This window comes from Mizuhopecten yessoensis, unplaced genomic scaffold, assembly GCF_002113885.1.
Source record: "Mizuhopecten yessoensis strain PY_sf001 unplaced genomic scaffold, ASM211388v2 scaffold7473, whole genome shotgun sequence".
Classification (NCBI taxonomy): domain Eukaryota; kingdom Metazoa; phylum Mollusca; class Bivalvia; order Pectinida; family Pectinidae; genus Mizuhopecten; species Mizuhopecten yessoensis.
The window spans coordinates 141,662-161,111 of record NW_018407065.1 but is presented as its reverse complement, the minus strand read 5'-3'; the positions used below and the strand labels follow the sequence as shown (position 1 = coordinate 161,111).

The 19,450-nt window shown below is 38.4% G+C and overlaps 2 protein-coding genes across 2 annotated transcripts; both read left to right on the top strand.

Moving 5' to 3' along the window:
* Positions 1-958: 958 nt before the first annotated feature.
* On the top strand, positions 959-4,484 carry LOC110453631 (leucine-rich repeat extensin-like protein 2). The gene is made up of 2 exons (XM_021502663.1): positions 959-1,056; positions 2,789-4,484. The coding sequence occupies exons 1-2, from the start codon at positions 959-961 to the stop codon at positions 4,482-4,484; spliced, it is 1,794 nt and encodes a 597-aa protein (XP_021358338.1).
* A 6,310-nt stretch (positions 4,485-10,794) lies between these two features.
* Positions 10,795-18,287, top strand: LOC110453641 (methyltransferase-like protein 9). The gene is made up of 6 exons (XM_021502680.1): positions 10,795-11,023; positions 12,668-12,858; positions 13,867-13,967; positions 14,506-14,614; positions 15,911-16,092; positions 17,306-18,287. Exons 1-6 carry the CDS (start codon positions 10,853-10,855, stop codon positions 17,518-17,520), a joined length of 969 nt encoding a protein of 322 aa, XP_021358355.1. The 5' UTR covers positions 10,795-10,852; the 3' UTR covers positions 17,521-18,287.
* The last annotated feature ends 1,163 nt before the right edge of the window (positions 18,288-19,450 follow it).

Here is a 19,450-nt window from a genome sequence, read left to right as displayed (position 1 = left end):
CCATAACCACGACAACGACCAGCACCACCATTACCATGACAACGAACAGCACCACCATAACCACGACAACGAACAGCATCACCGTGTAACCACGACAACGAACAGCACCACCATAACCACGACAACGAACAGCACCACCATAACCACGACCGCCGTAGCCGCCGCTATCGCCACCACAGCCACGCCAACTATTAACATCTTACTCCTAGCCAAACATATCTCGAACCATTTCCACCGTCCTTTGTCAGATGGCATTCGAATAAATAAGATTGACACAATTGAGTCATCTGCTTAAAACATGTTGAAAATCATTTGAGACATTAAAGAGGGGAGAACGAGAGCGGAACAGCTGCTGTAGATTTTCTACCAGGTTAAGAGCGACGGAGTTGTAAAAAATTGAACGTACTTTAAGCGTTACTTTATATTAGTGCTAAGTTGACCGGTCATTGTTTTCTCGCGAGAGTCACGTGTTTCACCACCGCTCTTCTCTTCTAAACACTTTTTGTTTCCCTAAGCGGTGAGCGACGCGAACATTAAAACTTATATTTTGGCTGGATATAGACCTATTCCCATGGGCATCTTATACAGCACTGAGAAATGCATTAGGAGTTAATTGGCAGCTTTTGAGGATTCGTTAACGAACGCTGTGTGTTTAGTGCTCGTCCACAAGCCATCATTAGCAGCGACATACCTATGCACAAATATGTTAACGATCCAACAAAACAACGAAACGTTTTCTTTAGTAATTCTAAACCAACGAAAATACTAATGGTCGTGAAGCCTTTCTATACGTAATACTGCTGTATTTTGGAATCTTGACACGGAGTCGCCGCCTATTTGACAAGTGTTGTCATTGGTGACGTATGAGCCGATAAGGTATGACGTTATCCTCTAAGGATGGGTCGCTCAAGTGCTTCATTGAAGTGCCGACAAACGGTTAAACACATCTTAGGGGAGCATGAGCAAAGGGCATCGCCACCAAATCCTTGAGAGAGGTACCAAGGAGTCATCAGAGTATGATCCTCCCGGACTTACAAGAGAGGAGTCGACAACGAGGTGAGGAGAGAAAGCAAACATTGAGCTCAACAGTTGTCGTAATTGAAATCCATGCCTATATGATCAATATCCACTTGAAAGAGGAAACAGAAGGAAACCTCCAAGTCTGCATTCGTGCAATAGTCGCATCGTGTGATCATGCTATTGGATATGTTAGGTCGAATTTTTTTCCGGAGCTTGTACAGCTTCTTCGTGTTTTTGGTTCCATAACAAATATTGATCATTTTATTTCACAAAACTAAATTTATTTTCAAGTAATGATTGGCAGTTTTCTGAGCATAATGTATATTTATAAATACCATTAGGTATCACCTATAAATCCTATGTATATCTACTGTTGTTCTTCTAGAAACAAATGGAACAATGGTTGTTATTAACTGATAAAGTATAACTATATGTTCCATTAAATCAGTGTTACAGTCATATTGTGATATTGCATACTACAAAAACGGAATTAAAACGATCTTAAGTTGAACACTTTCTCCTGAAAAATGCTTCTTCTATCTGGTATCAGTATTTTTGACACTGCCACTTTTTACACTCTGGTAAGATTTTCCAACAAACTGAAGATATACCTATGGGAACAAACTGTGCCATTTTCTGACTGCTAGTTTTTTTATGAGGCAATATTTATCGAGGAGTTTATCAGGAGTGGTAACAAAAACCTCGATATCAAATATCTCGACGGTTATGCTGCCTTTAAATAATAATTTACTGACCACACCGATTATATTTACCCTTCTGAACTTGAATTCAATTACAAGGACCGAAGACAAATAATGAATGCTGAAGAAAACTCGCGTGACATGGGTCGAGGCCTCTATTACGCTGTTTAGTGGGCCCTGCTATTTCCTATGCCACGACTCCGGTTATCGCTGGAAGACGTGATATTACTTGGATATGACTTAGATTTACAAAACATATTTTGGTCAATCTAGAGCCTTCTCTCCTAAACATGTTTCTGTCGTAAGAACATTTGAGTTGTCCACGCTGTACACTGCCATACCTTTCACCAAACTGAGGAATGCGCTCGCTTTTTACGATAAGACGTAACTTTACTTTAATTTGACTAAGATTGACTATGATGATTGCTTACATTTCTAGAACACTTATTTCTCCGTGTATTTTTTTAAGTGCTCCATGTATTGATATTTTGAATTAGTTTTAACTAGGGTTTTGCTGATGCTTTGGTATTCTATTGTTTTGCTGGCAGTCATTACAACCCTACTGTCAATAGATTGAGAAACCATTCTCCTATCTGCCGTCATAGCACACATTCACGTATAATGTCCAGTTGCACTATCTCACGAGGGACTAGTGTGAATGGTTCCAGCTGCGAAGATGGGCAACCGTCTAAATGCATTGGTTTTTGTCTACAAATCCTGCAACAAACCCCATTTTTTTGCTGTTGTTTTCTAAACTACCCCCTATCCTCATTTTATTGTGTTACTTTTCAGAATTCCTACTGTGTCTACCTTAAATCATTTCGTTCAATCTTTATACAAGTGCTTAATGTCCAAAATTGCTGTCGTCTGCCAACACAGCCCGTCTAAAGTATAATCACGTCACAATCGACTCTAAATGTACCACTGTGATGCTTGCTGGCTGCAGTCGACTCTTCCACTGCCTGTTCCTTACTGCACTTTTCCCGACTGCATTCGACTCCTCCACCGTCTGTTCTCAACTGCACATCTTCCCGACTACAGTCGACCCTTCCACTGTCTTTTCCCAGCTGCACTACTTCTCGACTACAGTCAACCCCTCCACTGCCTGTTCTCAACTGCACTTCGTCTCGACTACAGTCAACCCCTCCACTGCACTTCTTCTCGATTACAGTCGACCCCTCCCCTGCACTTCTTCTCGACTACAGTCGACCCTTCCACTGCACTTCTTCTCGACTACAGTCGACCCCTCCACCGCACTTCTTCTCGACTACAGTCGACCCCTCCACCGCACTTCTTCTCGACTACAGTCGACCCCTCCACCGCACTTCTTCTCGACTACAGTCGACCCCTCCACCGCACTTCTTCTCGACTACAGTCGACCCCGCCACTGCACTTCTTCTCTACTACAGTCACCCCCTCCACTGCCTGTTCTCAACTGCCCTTCTTCTCGACTACAGTCAACCCCTCCTCTGCCTTTTCTCAACTGCACTTCTTCTCGACTACAGTCAACCCCTCCTCTGCCTTTTCTCAACTGCACTTCTTCTCGACTACAGTCGACCCCACCACTGCACTTCTTCTCGACTACAGTCAACCCCCCCACTGCCTGTTCTCAACTGCCCTTCTTCTCGATTACAGTCAACCCCTCCACTGCCTGTTCTTAACTGCACTTCTTCTCTACTACAGTCACCCCCTCCACTGCCTGTTCTCAACTGCACATCTTCCCGACTACAGTCGACCCTTCCACTGTCTTTTCCCAGCTGCACTACTTCTCGACTACAGTCACCCCCTCCACTGCCTGTTCTCAACTGCCCTTCTTCTCGACTACAGTCAACCCCTCCTCTGCCTTTTCTCAACTGCACTTCTTCTCGACTACAGTCAACCCCCCCACTGCCTGTTCTCAACTGCCCTTCTTCTCGACTACAGTCGACCCCTCCACCGCACTTCTTCTCGACTACAGTCGACCCCCCCACTGCCCTTCTTCTCGACTACAGTCGACCCCTCCACCGCACTTCTTCTCGACTACAGTCGACCCCCCCACTGCCCTTCTTCTCGACTACAGTCGACCCCTCCACTGCCCTTCTTCTCGACTACAGTCGACCCCTCCACCGCACTTCTTCTCGACTACAGTCGACCCCTCCACTGCCCTTCTTCTCGATTACAGTCGACCCCTCCCCTGCACTTCTTCTCGACTACAGTCGACCCCACCACTGCACTTCTTCTCGACTACAGTCGCCCCCTCCACTGCCTGTTCTCAACTGCACTTCGTCTCGACTACAGTCAACCCCTCCACTGCCGGTTCTCAACTGCACTTCTTCTCGACTACAGTCGACCCCCCCACTGCCCTTCTTCTCGACTACAGTCGACCCCTCCACCGCACTTCTTCTCGACTACAGTCGACCCCTCCACTGCACTTCTTCTCTACTACAGTCAACCCCTCCACTGCCTGTTCTTAACTGCACTTCTTCTCTACTACAGTCAACCCCTCCACTGCCTGTTCTCAACTCCACTTCTTCTCGACTACAGTCGACCCCTTCACTGCACTTCTTCTCGACTACCGTCAACCCCTCCACTGCATGTTCTCAACTGCACTTCTTCCCGCCTCCAGTCGTCCCCTCCACTGCACTTCTGCTCGACTACAGTCGACCCCTTCACTGCACTTCTTCTCGACTACAGTCAACCCCTCCACTGCCTGTTGCTAATTGCACTACTTGCAGATCTATTTCGACGTTTTCACTGCCTTTTCCCCACTGCGTTGCTTGTTAAATTCATTTGTCTCTTCCACTGCTTGCGCCTAAGTTGCACTACTTGCTGATCGCTGTGTTTAACTTCTCACTCCCTGATGTATTGCTTGTAAAATGTTATATTTTTTATCATATCTACATCTCGTCTCTTTCCTTTCACAGAAGCATCTCATTTCTTTCCTCTCATGGGAATCACTCGCCTGTATATTTTTATAGTAAAGTTTCGTCTCCCTGTTTTCAAAGAAATATTTTGTCTGTTTGTTTTCATTACTGCATTCATCTCCTTGTTTTCATAGTAAAGTGCCGTCTTATTTTAAAAGATATATTTCGTTTTATGTTTTGATAGTAAATCTTCATTTCCTCGTTTGCACAGTAAATATATTATCTTTATTTTCATTACCAACTTTCGTACCTCTATTTTCATTGTTAAGATGTTATTTCTTTGTATCGATAGTAATCTTTGGCCTTTTGTTTTTGAATAAAACTTTGTCTTTTCGTTTTCATTGTTACATTTGTTTTCATAGTAAACTTTTGTCTCTTTGTTTCCAACGTGAATTTTCTGCTCATTTGTTTTTTGAAGTGATTTTTGTTCCTTTTTTCATAGCTACATTTCATGTCCTTGTTTCAATTTTAAACTTTCCGTTTTATATGGTTTCATGGTAAACTTTCGTCTCTTTGCTTGGCGTCTTCGGTTTCATCACCATCAACAAACAACATACACTTGACTGAACCGTATTATTCACTTTGGCAACTCGACATCATTGGTTTTAAGTAAATAACTTCTCTGATATTCACCATTATCGCTCTCGGCCAATCAGTACAAAACCGTTTCATCAATTTGTGAACAGTTCGGTCAAAAGTCCAAATGGTCAGCAAGCGATTACACTCAAGACCTGTCATGGAAAAAAATAACAGATTACACAATATGATTCACGTCAATAGGATATGTTGCCAGCTTTTTAATGTCTGGATCGATACGTCTCTGTGACATAATTGTCTGTTACAAAACATATTCTATCGGGTGACGTAATGATTTATACTCTAACATTGTCACATATGCACGGTATTTACTCTCCAAGAAAATATAATCAAAAAAGTAATATTCCAACAAACTATTGATTATTCGCAACATTAGAAGCAACTGATTTACATAATCTACTCCGCAATTAGGCAAAATTCCGTACAGAAACGTGGAAATTAGGTAAACAGTGCCGTGTATGGTGTCGGATGGTAATGAGTGACTCAGTGACTTCAGCTACGAACTCAAGCGTCGCAATAAATAGGTTTGATCGCAGAGACCATTATGTGTTCTTACAGAACCTGATGGGCTGAGGATGTGTAGGTCCTGTTGCAGATCAAAGCCGGACCAAACTAATCCGGACCGTTAATTAGAAACATACCCATGTCCAAACCGGGATTACCTGAAAAACACTGCAGATTACTCTTCAACTTGTGATTTTTAAACAATAAAAAGAAAAGCTATTTGAATTGGGATGATTTTTCGTTTAATCTCTTTACTTTTAACACAAATCTGCGTTTTTATTGTATTCAATTGAGGTATTAAAACAGATATCAAAGATTAGGGGAATTTCAAACTTGCACTAAAAGGGATAAAAGCTGACAATATTTAAATAGCCCCCTACCTGATACCATTGTAGGTCACGTTTTAATGCTTTCTTCTTCTTCCATTGATGCTTCATTGAAACAAATCTGATTGATGCATATTAAATACGCCATCTCCATAAATGGAAATCACTGAATTAATACTGTCATTAGTATTGGAAATCGAATGAAAGCACTTTGATCATTTCTAGTTCTAATATCAGCGACGTGGCAGGAAACTTATTAAGCTTAATCATGTTCAATTAAGAACATTATGTTTGGAGAGACAAAAACGTTAAAATCTTCCTTCATTACACACCTAAGGGCGAATTAAGCCCAATTCCATGTCCAATATTCATACAGACGAATGTCATGCAAATAATCGCCAATTTCATAAAGAGTAGGACCGAGTCAGCTTTGATTCTGTGTGTAGATAATTATTGTCATGTATCGATCCGACAGGCAACTTAATTAAAACATTAATGCGTATTCCGTTACCGTGTGTGGTGAAATTGTATTTTCTAAGCCTGGTATCTCGAAAGTGTGAAAATTACACAGTATGTCAATAATATGTTACATCATTCAGAGCCGGGGTATGGACAGGGGAGTAACAGGGTATCATCCTATCCCGGGAATATAGGTATAGGGTTAATGAACATTACCCAGACCCGGGGTGTCGACAGGGGGGTAACGGGATACCATTCTAACCAGGGAATGTAGGTACGGGGTCATGGAATACCACTCCTACACGGGTGTGTGGATAGGGGGGTAATGAGATATCATCCTGACTCGAAACGTATATTCATAGAAGCAGTAGATATTATCATTTCTCACTATTTCTGGTTTTGATTGCCTTTTCACCTGTTTTCCCTCACTTTCCCTAGGCCTATCCTAAACGCGAAATTATGGATAAGTCTAGTATAGAGGGTACATTCGGTCCAAACTTTATCCATGTGTCTCGAACTATATATCCCCGTTTTCGTTTCGAACTATTATCCCCGTGTCTTGATCTATTTATCCCCATGTCTCGAACTATTTATCCTCGTGTGCGGAACTAGTTTTCCCCGTGTCTCGAACTATTTATCCCCGTATCTCGAACTATTTATCCCTCGAACTAGCATTTTTCTTCTTTTCCCTGCTTTTTTTTCATTTTGTTTTCTTACATATAGCAGAACTGCTTTGTAATTTGTACCATATCCGATATTTAAAGGCCAAAAATATATATTCTCTGTTGTGAACTCTATTTTCCGACGTCGACATGATATGCTAACAAGGTGGAGTAGTATTGATTTTGTCTTTATCCTCTCACGGAACTTGTGTAAGATTTAAATTGGCATGTTGTTGGTCGGTCTGTATGGAAAAGAAGAGGCCCGTGTAATTTGAACAATATACAAAATATCTGACATCGCATCATTATATACGCGTTAACACAAGAGATAACCAGAGCTGTCAGATATGGTACCTTTGTTATCCGAACCTTAAAAATATGACCGACTGTATCAATTCTGGTTTGAGTGATGTTGATCCGTCTATCTAGATGTTTCCTATATTTCATACATTTTTTTCGGGAGAGAAAATCTTCATACATGTTAAAGAGGACAGAATCTGACAAACTGGATTATTCTTGCACTCTTTGTAATTTCTCTTACAAAAACAAGTTCTATTAATTAATTACAACATTAAATGAACTTATAATTCCTTTCCTCCGTATTTCTAAATCAATTTTAAACACTTTATTGGTTTTTATTCTCGTCTAATTAAAATACCTGATTTACTCTCGCTAATTGTACGGAATCCGTTTGTTCTTCGTCCCAGTTTAGTTCACGTGTACTAGTCAAAGTATGGGTTATATATGCCACTGGTGTAATTACAAACTAATAAGTCATTTATCTCAAAGATTGTCGAGATAATTTTCATCGTGCGTGTATCATTATCACCTCTTTGATGTTCTAATTGAATAATCACCCTATAAGTGTGTAAATCATTATCATTTTTGTTCATCAAAGTTCGATATATTCACAAAAGAGACGAAAAAACGTCTAAATTATCAAATCATACAGGAAAACGTTTAGGAAGTCTTATGAAGGTCAAAGTTTATGTTGAAAATACATTACGTCGAAATTCCTTTCGATTATTTGTGTAGTTGGTAGCTTTTTGGATAGTGTCATGCAGCGGTCGATGCTATGTGGATTGTGGCAATGGTGAAAGTATGTGGATTGTGATAAAGATGGTAGCATGTGGATTGTGATAAAGATGGTATAATGTGGATTGTGATAAAGATGGTAGTATGTGGATTGTGGTAATGGTGAAAGTATGTGGATTGTGATAAAGATGGCAGTATGTGGATTGTGGTAATGGTGAAAGTATGTGGATTGTGATAAAGATGGTAGCATGTGGACTGTGATATATATGGTAGTGTGTGGATGGTGATATAGATGGTAGTGTGTGGATTGTGATACAAATGGTAGTATGTGGATTGTGATATAGATGGTAGTATGTGGATTGTGATATAGATGGTAGTATGTGGATTGTGATAAAGATGGTAGTGTGTGGTTGGTGATAAATATGGTAGTATGTGGAATGTGATAAAGATGATAGCATGTGGATTATGATGGTGTTGTGTGGAGTGTGATATAGATGGCGCCGTGTGTTTTAAGGTATATGTGATGTTATTTGAAATGTGATATAGATGGGGCTGTGTTTATTATGAAAAATAGGTATTGCTGTGAGGATTTTCATCCAGGAAGTTTTTGTTTGAAGGTGGCACTGTTTGAACTGTGATATAGGCGGCTCTGTGTGGATTGTGATATATGTGGAGTTAGATGGATTGTGATATATGTGGAGTTGGGTGGATTGCGATAAATGTGGAGTTGTGTGGATTGTGATATATGTGGAGTTTGGTGGATTGTGATATACGTGGAGTTGGGAGGATTGTGATATACGTGGAGTTGGGTAGATTGTGATATACGTGGCGCTGTGTTGATGAATTGTGACAATTGTATATGCTGGGCTGTCTGGATTGTGATATATGAGGAGTTGGGTGGATTGTGATATATGTGGAGTTGGGTGGATTGTGATATATGTGGCGTTGGGTGGATTGTGATAAATGTGGAGTTGGGTGGATTGTGATAAATGTGGGGTTGGGTGGATTGTGATAAATGTGGAGTTGGGTGGATTGTGATAAATGTGGAGTTGGGTGGATTATGATAAATGTGGAGTTGGGTGGATTGTGATAAATGTGTAGTTGGGTTGATTGTGATATACGTGGAGTTGGGTGGATTGTGATGTATGTGGAGTTGGGTGGATTGTGATATACGTGGAGTTGGGTAGATTGTGATATACGTGGAGTTGGGTGGATTGTAATATACGTGGAGTTGGGAGGATTATGATAAATGTGGAGTTGGGTTGATTGTGATATTCGTGGAGTTGGGTGGATCGCCCTGTATGTGGAGTTGGGTGGATTATGATAAGTGTGGAGTTGGGTGGATTGTGTTATATGTGGAGTTGAGTGGATTGTGATATACCTGGCGCTGTGTTGATGAATTTTGACAATTGTATATGCGGGGCTGTCTGGATTGTGATATATGTGGCGTTGGGAGGATTGTGATGTATGGGGAGTTGGGTGGATTGTCATATATGTGGAGTTGGGTGGATTGTGATATATGTGGAGTTGGGTGGAATTGTGATATATGTGGAGTTGTGTGGATTGTGATATATGTGGAGTTGAGTGGATTGTGATATACGTGGCGCTGTGTTGATGAATTGTGACAATTGTATATGTGAAGTTGTGTGAAAACTATAATATAGGTATATAGGTGGCGCTTGGTGGACTGAGATAAATGTTTATGTAGAGGTGTGTGGATTATGATATAAGCGTCGGTATGTGGATTAAGATATCGGTGACAGTGTGTGAATTGAGATAGGTGATGATGTGTGGATTGTATTGTAGATTATGCTGTGTGATATCAGTTTTCTTTTTGGCGCTGTATGGATTGTGATATAGATGAGGAGGTGGTGTGAAAAGTGTGATTTAAGGTAGTGCTCTGATGATTATTATATATGTGGTGTTTTGTGGTGATGAATGAACAACACATGATTATTATATAAGCAATAATCATGACTTGTATGTATCCTGATAATTGAGTTAATGCTATCCACGTACTAATTATGATATTGGTTACACAGTGAAATTTCGGCTGTCAAAACTTATGAAAACCCGTACGACATTGTTCTCTTAAACCTAATTAAATTAATAATTTTGATAGAATAGTACACCAGTAATGAATCATACACAAGAAATTAGATTATTTCAAGGAAAATTGATTAAATAAATATAATTATTCTGACATACCTAGCTACGTTAATTGTTGAACAATGAGCACGTTGTTATGCCCAGGCTGCCCAAGGCCAAGTCGAATATTTAAGCAAAATAACATAAACCAATAGTTATAGGTCCTACTGTACCTAAATTGTAGGACTTTCTCTGAACCAGAAACCCGGAAGTGAACCGTTATTCTTGAGGATAATCATTTCCGGTACAATAGTAACGGGATAATCGTTGCTTTCAACGAAAAAACAGAAACAGAAATAGCAATTCAATTAATTGATTTTTACGATAGTGTGTACAAGAGATATAAGGTCCTTTCAATATATTTCATATATACATTTGAAGACAAAAAAATCAACAGAGTTGCAACATGGTACAAAGGGCAGTAACTCTTGTACATTTATTGAAACGGAAGTATTATATCAGTACCCGACGTACACAAACATTCCAGCTACACGTGGATGGTGGGGCTGATCCTCTTCCTGTCATTCCTCCATGTGTGTTTCCCCTTAGTGCCTGGCATGGCTGAAGAGGGTTTCACCCCTGCCCGGCACTTACGGAGCCCCATGCTGAGGGCTGTGTACAACAGACTCCAAGAGGACCAAAGACATCAGAATGACCAGCACGAATATGTTAGTGACACGTGTATGTTAATGTTGTGTGTTAATTGTCGGTAATTGATATCAATTGACAATACGCAACTATAAAACTTATATTTATTATTCTGTGTTTAGATTAATTTCACAAGCCTGAATTAGTATTAAAAAACAGTATCTCAGTTTGACATTGTTATTGACGTTTCGCAGTGGTGTAGGGGAAGTAACTCTAAACTTTTATACAAAGTAAGTCAAACAGAATCTCTGAGTAATCTTCTTTGATAGGTTCTGCAGTAGAATCAATGGGCGTTCTCCTTAGACAGGGATATAGTGGAATCGATGAGTGGCCTGTCTCACACGACGGGTACAATACATCTCTTAAGATAGGTAATGTATGATCTCGGAGCAATCACAAGTCATTTCAGTATTATTTTCTAATGTAGTACAGTATTCAGTGAGTGGCAATATTAAACAAGTAATTCAGTAAACTCAGTGGGTTGTCTCCTTTGACAGATAACACAGTTAAACTAGTGGATGGTCTGTTTAGACAGGTTACAACAGAATCAAAGAGTGTTTTTTATTAGGCAGATAATACAATATAATCAGTGGTTGGTGGTTACTAAGTCTCCAATAGGATTTCAGTAAAATTAATAATTTGGTTATTCTAATGTGGCAGGTTTTAATTGTACATAGGATTAAGGTCACCTTATAGCTTCGAGCTAGAGGGAATTTCCCTTTAGTTCAGAGGTATTAAGAGCGTACGACTAGTAACCAGGAGATTGATGGTTCGATCCCCGGTGAAAGCACCCTATTCTCTTTCCTGTTACAATAGGTCTGTGGTACTCCCTGTGGTGACAGGGAGTTAGAACCTGGGTTGTGGTGTTCAAGGGCGAACACATTAAAAAAAAGGGGGGGAGTAGTGCAGCAGGTTTTAATTGTACATAGGATTAAGGTCACCTTCTAGCTTCGAGCTGGAGGGAATTTCCCTTTAGCTCAATGGTAGAGTGTCCGACTAGGAACCTGGAGATCGAGGGTTCGATCCCCGGTGGAAGCACACTTTTCTCTTTCCTGTTACATTAATATTATTCAACAGGATGTAAATGTACTATCCAGTATTAGACTTCTTTTTTAGAACACCTGTAAATTGTGAGCCAGTCTTAAATAGACATTGCCCCCCTTAAGGATCCCCTTTTTATTAGAAATAATAAAGATGAAATAAACAAACTACAATCAACAACAGAGTTCTCGGTGTAAAAATTCATTGGAGCTAGACGGGAATTCGAACACTTGACTTTAGATTGATATACTATCACTCTATCTGATTGAGCTTCCTAGTCAACGGAAGCGCCGTGGAAGCGCCGTGGTGCAGCCGGGCTACAGTTATAAACAAACAGAAGTTAAAGGGAGGCTACTGAATATTGGGGAAAATAACAGTTTTAAAGGTGGGACAGGAATCTCCTTATAATGCACATTACTAAACATGTTCAGCAATATATAAACAATTACTTAAACAAGATATCAGTCATAGCAGTACATCAATCTAACAAGTATGTGTTGACAAACTACTCGGCATTCTGATTTAGCTGATAGAAGTCCTCATCACACGGATCCCTACCATTGCTGGTGTACCAGCATTATATTCCAATATCTTCAAATTAATGTTATTCAATTGCCTTCCAGTGGTATGCTATCAACACTACAGAGTTACCTGAAGATTTGTGTAAAAAGGCGATACAGTTCTACCAAGATGAAGACACCAGCAATTTTCTTGACAACTGTTACGAGAAAGCTGATTGGATATTTACTCAAATAAGCCACTCCCTCTCCAAGTCCCTACTCAGCTGGTTCATGACAGGAACCTCGGTAAATGGGTAAGGTTACTTGGTTCTTCTTCATCGCAGTGGAGTACTTCAAGTTGTCATCGAGGTAACAGCTAGTAGCCTCGTGCTTGGTGATTCATTTGTTAAAGAAATGTTTTTCCTGATTAACAAGGAACTTATAAAATTGCTGATATATTTCCTGGTTGCTGGAAAGTCTCCTAAGAACCGTATTTGGTTGTAAAAAGAATTCATTGATGACAGAAGTGATCATTTGGTTGCAGGGAAGCATGAAACTACATATATTTGAAAGAATTGATGAATGTTGTCAAATACATACTGTTGCTGTTTATGTAACTGCAATCTCTGTTGCCAAAAGACTGATTCATACCTGTATTGTCTGTGAATTAAATCAGAACCTAGCAAGATTCACTGCTCTCAAAAATTCACAAAAGGTTAAAAACATATTTTCATATGAAGTATTGGTACAAGGTTTTCAATTGATCATGGTAACAATAACTGCATTATTCAGAATAAGATTCATCAGTTTGGTATGAATAACAAATGCTAAATTCAATACAAACTTAGCATTTAGTAGCTGCATTAGGTTAAGGAAATGAAATTGAGTGGTTATTATAAATTATGAAACACTGCATTATACTCGCACATTTCCACATATCATTAACATTTTCAAGTAACATGCATCATGATTTAGCACGTCGCTCTCTATAAAATGGCTCTTTTATTATATTTTTTAAAAGTTATCATACTTTATCATTTTGGAATAAGCATTGAAAAGCATAAAATAGTGATTTTATTATGTAATGGCTATCATACTTTATCACTTTGGAATTAGCATGAAAAGCACTAAAATATGATTACCTGTTAAATTTTAATGTATAAAGCACTACGTTCACTCTAAGTACTTTCATTGTGATATTCAAGAAGTAATGGACAATAAGTAAAAAATAATTAGTTCTAAAATAGAAATGATGTAACCTAACAAGACATCTGCCTTCACAGTCTTCTAAGAAGTCTGATTTTTTGTTGTTATATTTACAGGTTGTTACAGCGAGGCTCAATGTTTGTCTTCTCCGATTCCCAGCTTCAGCAGCTCCTACAGATTGACGATTCGTACCGAGGCCGCAGTATGATAGACCTAGGTATACCAACTGTAAAATGTAGTTCATAAACTCAGTGGATTCTTTCAAATGAACATGCTTTTGTGATATGATAATGGTTGATGTTTGATTTTGTTTTAGGTATAATTGAAATGATCCAAACATTTAGGAAATGAGAGTTATTACATGAAAGTATGTCCTCAATCAATCATTTGTATTTTTTTTAGTTTAAAATTCAACTAAAGCAGCAACATTTTAGTACTAGAACCCTTTAGAAATATCTCGGCCATTAACAAAAAAACCTTCCAGAGTTCTTTGACGAGAACACCTTGACTACTATGGAATTATATGATCAGAAGCTCACTATCACAATTCTGTAGGTGATTATCATGTACAATAGCTGACCTGATTTAAAGGTTCCAGGGCACCTGTCACTTATTGCATTAAATTATATTTATCATGTAATGTGTATTGCCCCTCCTATTTGATAATAAGGAATTCCATAGATCGTCTTTTGTCAAACTTTAATGGTTGACACCATTTCACAAAACCAGCTGTGTCGGTGTTCTTTCCTTTACAGGGGCAGGCGATGGTCTGGTGACAGACAAAATGGCCAAGTATTTCGAGACAGTATATGCAACAGAAGTATCAACACCTATGAGGTGGCGCCTTCAGAACAAGGGTTACACGTAAATATTTCAAGACTAGATCTGCTTGTGTGCATGCCTTATGGTTTATCGGTAGCCTGAGTTTCCTTTGGCCCTGACACCAGACTTTTAGACATTTTGACAGATAGGTGTCCCATACCAGACATCTATCTGTCAAAATGTCTAAAAGTCTGGTGTCAGGGCCAGAGGAAACTCGGGCTAGGTTTATCGAGAGACAAACAGAAATATATCCATGTAGGTCAGTCATACTGTTCATTTCATGAAAGTGACAGAGAATTTAAAATCACAATATGACTGATGAGAAATCTTAAAAATTGTAATGTCAACATATTGTACCTGTAATATACAAATAATGGAACATTGTTAGACCAGAGTTAGTGTAAACTGTCTTAACCATACCCTATTGTTAGTTCTGAGTTTGACGGTGTTGTCTGTCTTGACCAGTATAATGGGGAAATGGTTTGCCTATGAAATCTGATGTCCCGTCTTATTCTGAAACAATATAAATCTTGGAAATCCTTCAGGTTAGACAGATTCCACTGTATTTAGAAATTGACTTTCTTTCATACTTCCCTTTCACTAGTAGGGTGTCAGGTTGTCAAGTCTGTGCAACAACTGTTACAATATAGAGGTCACACAAGGATATATAGGATCTTACATAAGTTTCCATTTCATACAAGATTTATGAAACGAGTCTAAGAATTTTTCAATTGAGCAAGACTCTGGCAAGCTAAAATGAAACATTCGTGAAGAGTTTCATAAATTTCATAAGAAATGAAAACGAGTATAAGATCCTTTTTATCACATAATCAAGAGTTGTGGCATTTATTCGTGTAAAAAGCCGCCATTTTGACGCCAGTGCGCAAGTCTGCGACATCATAGACTTGTCCTAGGCACGACGTCACAATTGAAACAATTGAAACTTACAACCAATCACAGGGCTCATAGGTCATATTACATTGGTTAATACGCAAAAAAATATGACATGGGTATATTCACTGGATAACACAGTACATTATGTGATAAAATATATTATCTCTGGGTAACAGTTTCACTGTAGTTAATTCATCAAAAGCAAAGAAGTTTCATCATTCTAGACATATTTTGCCCAAGTCTTTTGTCAAACTGGATGAGTACGCTTTCTATTTAACTGTAAAATATCATTTCAGTCTGGATATTCCCAAATTCGTATTTGTTAATGGGATTTGGGAAGAAAATTGTTCCACCAATATAGCAATGATTTGATGAATGCATATTTAATTTAGCATAAATTGACAAACATGATTGTAATAATTTGTTGATCACTTTTATTTCAAGAGTACTTGAGATTGACCAATGGGGAGATGGCAGTATGAAGTATGATTTGATTGGCTGTCTCAACTTATTAGACAGATGTGATAAGCCTATTACAATCCTCCACACAATCAGAAAGTCACTCACCCCATCTGGGCGAGCCATTGTAGCAGTGGTACTTCCCTTCCGTCCTTATGTAGAACAGGGTATGTGTGTATACATGTTTTAAAAGGTTTCTTTCAAAACACTTGTAATAAAGTAAAACCTGTCTGGAGGATCAGTTAAATGAAAGACCCCTTTTAGAAAAACTTGTTTTGTTGTCACAGATTCATTACTAAAACTTAACTGGTGTTGTCTTGAGAGAAAATAATTCTCGTACAACTACGCTGTTTTGTTCAGTTTGTTTGAGCCCCTGATGTCATAATCCTATCTGACATCTTTTTCTATTGTGATATTACACCGTATTGTATAAACACGTACAAAAAGGAGCTCCAGGATACGATTTCTATCAGTTTTTCAAATTAAAGAAATCCCAGAAATATGATAAAGTTTATGTTTATAAGCACTTGAGTTACCATAAATAATATGTGAAAGCTACTGACCAAGGTAAACAAGGAATTTAATGGAATATTATCAGAAGGAGTGGTCTCTAAAGACAGGATCTACTTGAGTTCACTACAGGTGTTGCATTTTAAACTCTGATTGTGATAATTTTTTCTATGACATTTGTGAATTGTGTAGTAAACAGTGGATCCAACAGTTATTGGTACTTTAGTGACTTTATCAAAAACAATGGTTTGTGTGTCGCCTGCAACGCGAGGCAACATATAGGTATTACTTTGTCGGCGGCGTTGCTGGCGTCGTCAAGAAACAAGGTTTCCGTGCAATAACTTGAGTTCCCTTGAGTTGACAAGAGTCAATCTTGGTACACATATTGCATTCCAATATAGCTAAAACGAGTTCGTATTTCAAAAGTTGAAGTGCATTTTTTGTGGAGTTATGCCCCTTCTATTGCCAAATAAGGGCATTGTGTCATAAATGCAAGAACTTTATTTTTTATTTTTTTATCAATTCCTTTCAAATTTTGTACGGTATTGCTTGAAGCAATAATTTTTAACATATATTATGAGTTTTTCTGTCAACTTTCTGCGTTTTGGCATATCACACTTGACATAGCAACGCTGTTCACACTTGTTTACGCGATAACTCAAGCCAAAACACTTTTCTCACTAAAAGCACTAAAATTGGCACACCAACAATATGTACAAATTGGCACACCTAAAATTCATGCAGTAGGAAACTTAGTACAGAAACTTCAATCAGCTCATGTTTTTAAAAGATGAAAATTGCATTCCGGTGAGATTATTGTAAAAAATATACATATCACATTACCCTGTTACATTATTTTTTCTCTATCAGGTACAACTGACCACAAACCTACAGAAAATATAATGATACAAGGAAAGACCTTTGAAGACCAGTGTAAAAGCTTCGTAGAGAGTGTGTTTGAGCCTGCTGGGTTTGAGGTGGAGAAGTTCTCCAGACTTCCCTATTTGTGTGAAGGAGACATGCACCAGTCATTTTACATGCTACAAGACGCTGTGTTTGTTCTCAAGCTCAAAGAGGAGGGATGATCATTTATATATAAGCTTATGTTATTTTAAACCTCAGTTGTTTCATTGACGATGCCAGAAAAGTGTTAAGCTTTTAAGATCTGATTTGACAGTATCTATTGAATGGTTGTGACAAATGCTCTATTAGGCCTAGCTCAGACTGTGTCAAGAATCATAAGCCTATAGACACAAGAAGTGAGAATGTTTGAAATTGATGTATTTTTCAACATTGCTAGCAAATATTCCAATCTTTTTGTGATATTTATCTGGAAGTGATCCCAGAATTGTTTTCAATCCTTATAATTGAGAAAATATCGTCCGTAAATATTGGTATGGTGAAGTATCGAATGAAACGAGGACATTATATTGAAGTGTTGAGTGTATTAATAATTTCACAAATAGCCTGAATTTTAATTGCAAAATACTAACTGACAGGAACTTAATGTGAAAAAAAGTATATTTAATATTGTGTAAATGATTTAGTTGTATGCAAGGGGTAAGAGGTAATTAAATTAACTGTATGGGTTTTTGGAATGTCCAGATTTCAGCATCCTCGATATCCAGTGGTAATGCTGACATTCGCTCTCTTAACCCCTGAAAATTGAAGGCACAAAGATAGCTGTTTAATTGGTCTCGGGTAAAAAAAAAAAGAGGACCAATCGATAGGCTGATACCTGTCCTTTGAAGATTACAAAGGAGAGATGCCCGACTTCAAAGCCTGTCAATGTTTACGGTTACGTGACTGCGAGATTGTTTTGATGTATATCAAAGGATCGAACTAGACTTCTCATCTCATCAACAAGGTGGCGCACACTGAGCCTTCAATTTTGCTATGACATATTCCAGGGGTGTAGAGAGCGAAAGCGAGCGTAACCCCTGGGTATCGAGGATGAGATTTCAGTTACTGGTATTTCAGTTGTAATTAACTTTGCTAGGTCATTGATTCTACAGCTTTATACCCCTTCCACATGACACAGAAGAATAAATATTTGAAACTAGAGAATGTTAGTATATGTATGCTCCACTTCGATGAAAATAGAGCTAATTGCAAAATTCTACCAAGTCAGAAACTGAAATGCCTTGTCTTGAACATTTTTGTTCTAGTGTGATAGATAGAAGTATGTGCCTGAAAGGTCAAGTGAGATCATGCTGTACTACAAAGTCCTTCGATCATCTGTGCCATGTTTCATTTTCTAGTTATCTACGTCAATAAAATGAGTCACTTCAATATCAACGAGAAATATTAATCTTCTGCTGTTGTATATTTGCAATGCGGTATTGGTGAAATGTTGTACTGACCCGTTTGAACACGCTAACTTATTGTTTTATCAATGAAATTGGTTAAAAAACAACTTATTGATTTGAAAATGTTTGCAAAACAAATACCTGGCCAAGCTAGCAATACAGGCCCTATGGGCCTTCCATGTTTAGTGTGTAAACAGTTTTGAATGAAGCCTAGTGTTATTGTGTGTACAGTTCAGAACAATTAAATTATGATAATGTGAATCTTTGTTATTGTTAGATCAAATACCTGTATACCTGGGTATGTGTATGTGTTCAGAGATTCCTAGGTCTCTGAATTTTCCTATTCTGTATGACCTCATTAACAAATTAGTTATTCAAACAATTGTGTTTTTAACACAGCGATACATATAGCCCCAGCTCATCTCTCTTCTACTTAAGATAGGTTGTTTTTAGATTTTACATAAGAAATTATTTTGGCTATATAGTAGCATGTTACCATGAAGAATCACAATTTTCTCCAAACAAAAATTATCGCATCGGAAATATTTTAAGGTGGATTTCAAAAATCAAATTTGACAGTTACCAAAGAGTTTTTAAAATTCCAATACCTTCAATTTTACATCAAGTACAGGGAATATTAAAGTACTTGCAAGTGAAACCTCATAAACTTCGAATTTGTCACCGTCAACATAATTTATAGTAATCC

Coding starts and splice junctions, on each gene's coding strand:
- LOC110453631 (XM_021502663.1), top strand. CDS start 959: ATGAGCAAAGGGCATCGCCACCAAATCCTTGAGAGAGGTACCAAGGAG. Junction 1,057..2,788: donor AGAGAGGAGTCGACAACGAG/GTGAGGAGAGAA, acceptor GTCTTTTCCCAG/CTGCACTACTTCTCGACTAC.
- LOC110453641 (XM_021502680.1), top strand. CDS start 10,853: ATGGTGGGGCTGATCCTCTTCCTGTCATTCCTCCATGTGTGTTTCCCC. Junction 11,024..12,667: donor AGAATGACCAGCACGAATAT/GTTAGTGACACG, acceptor ATTGCCTTCCAG/TGGTATGCTATCAACACTAC. Junction 16,093..17,305: donor CCGTCCTTATGTAGAACAGG/GTATGTGTGTAT, acceptor TTTCTCTATCAG/GTACAACTGACCACAAACCT.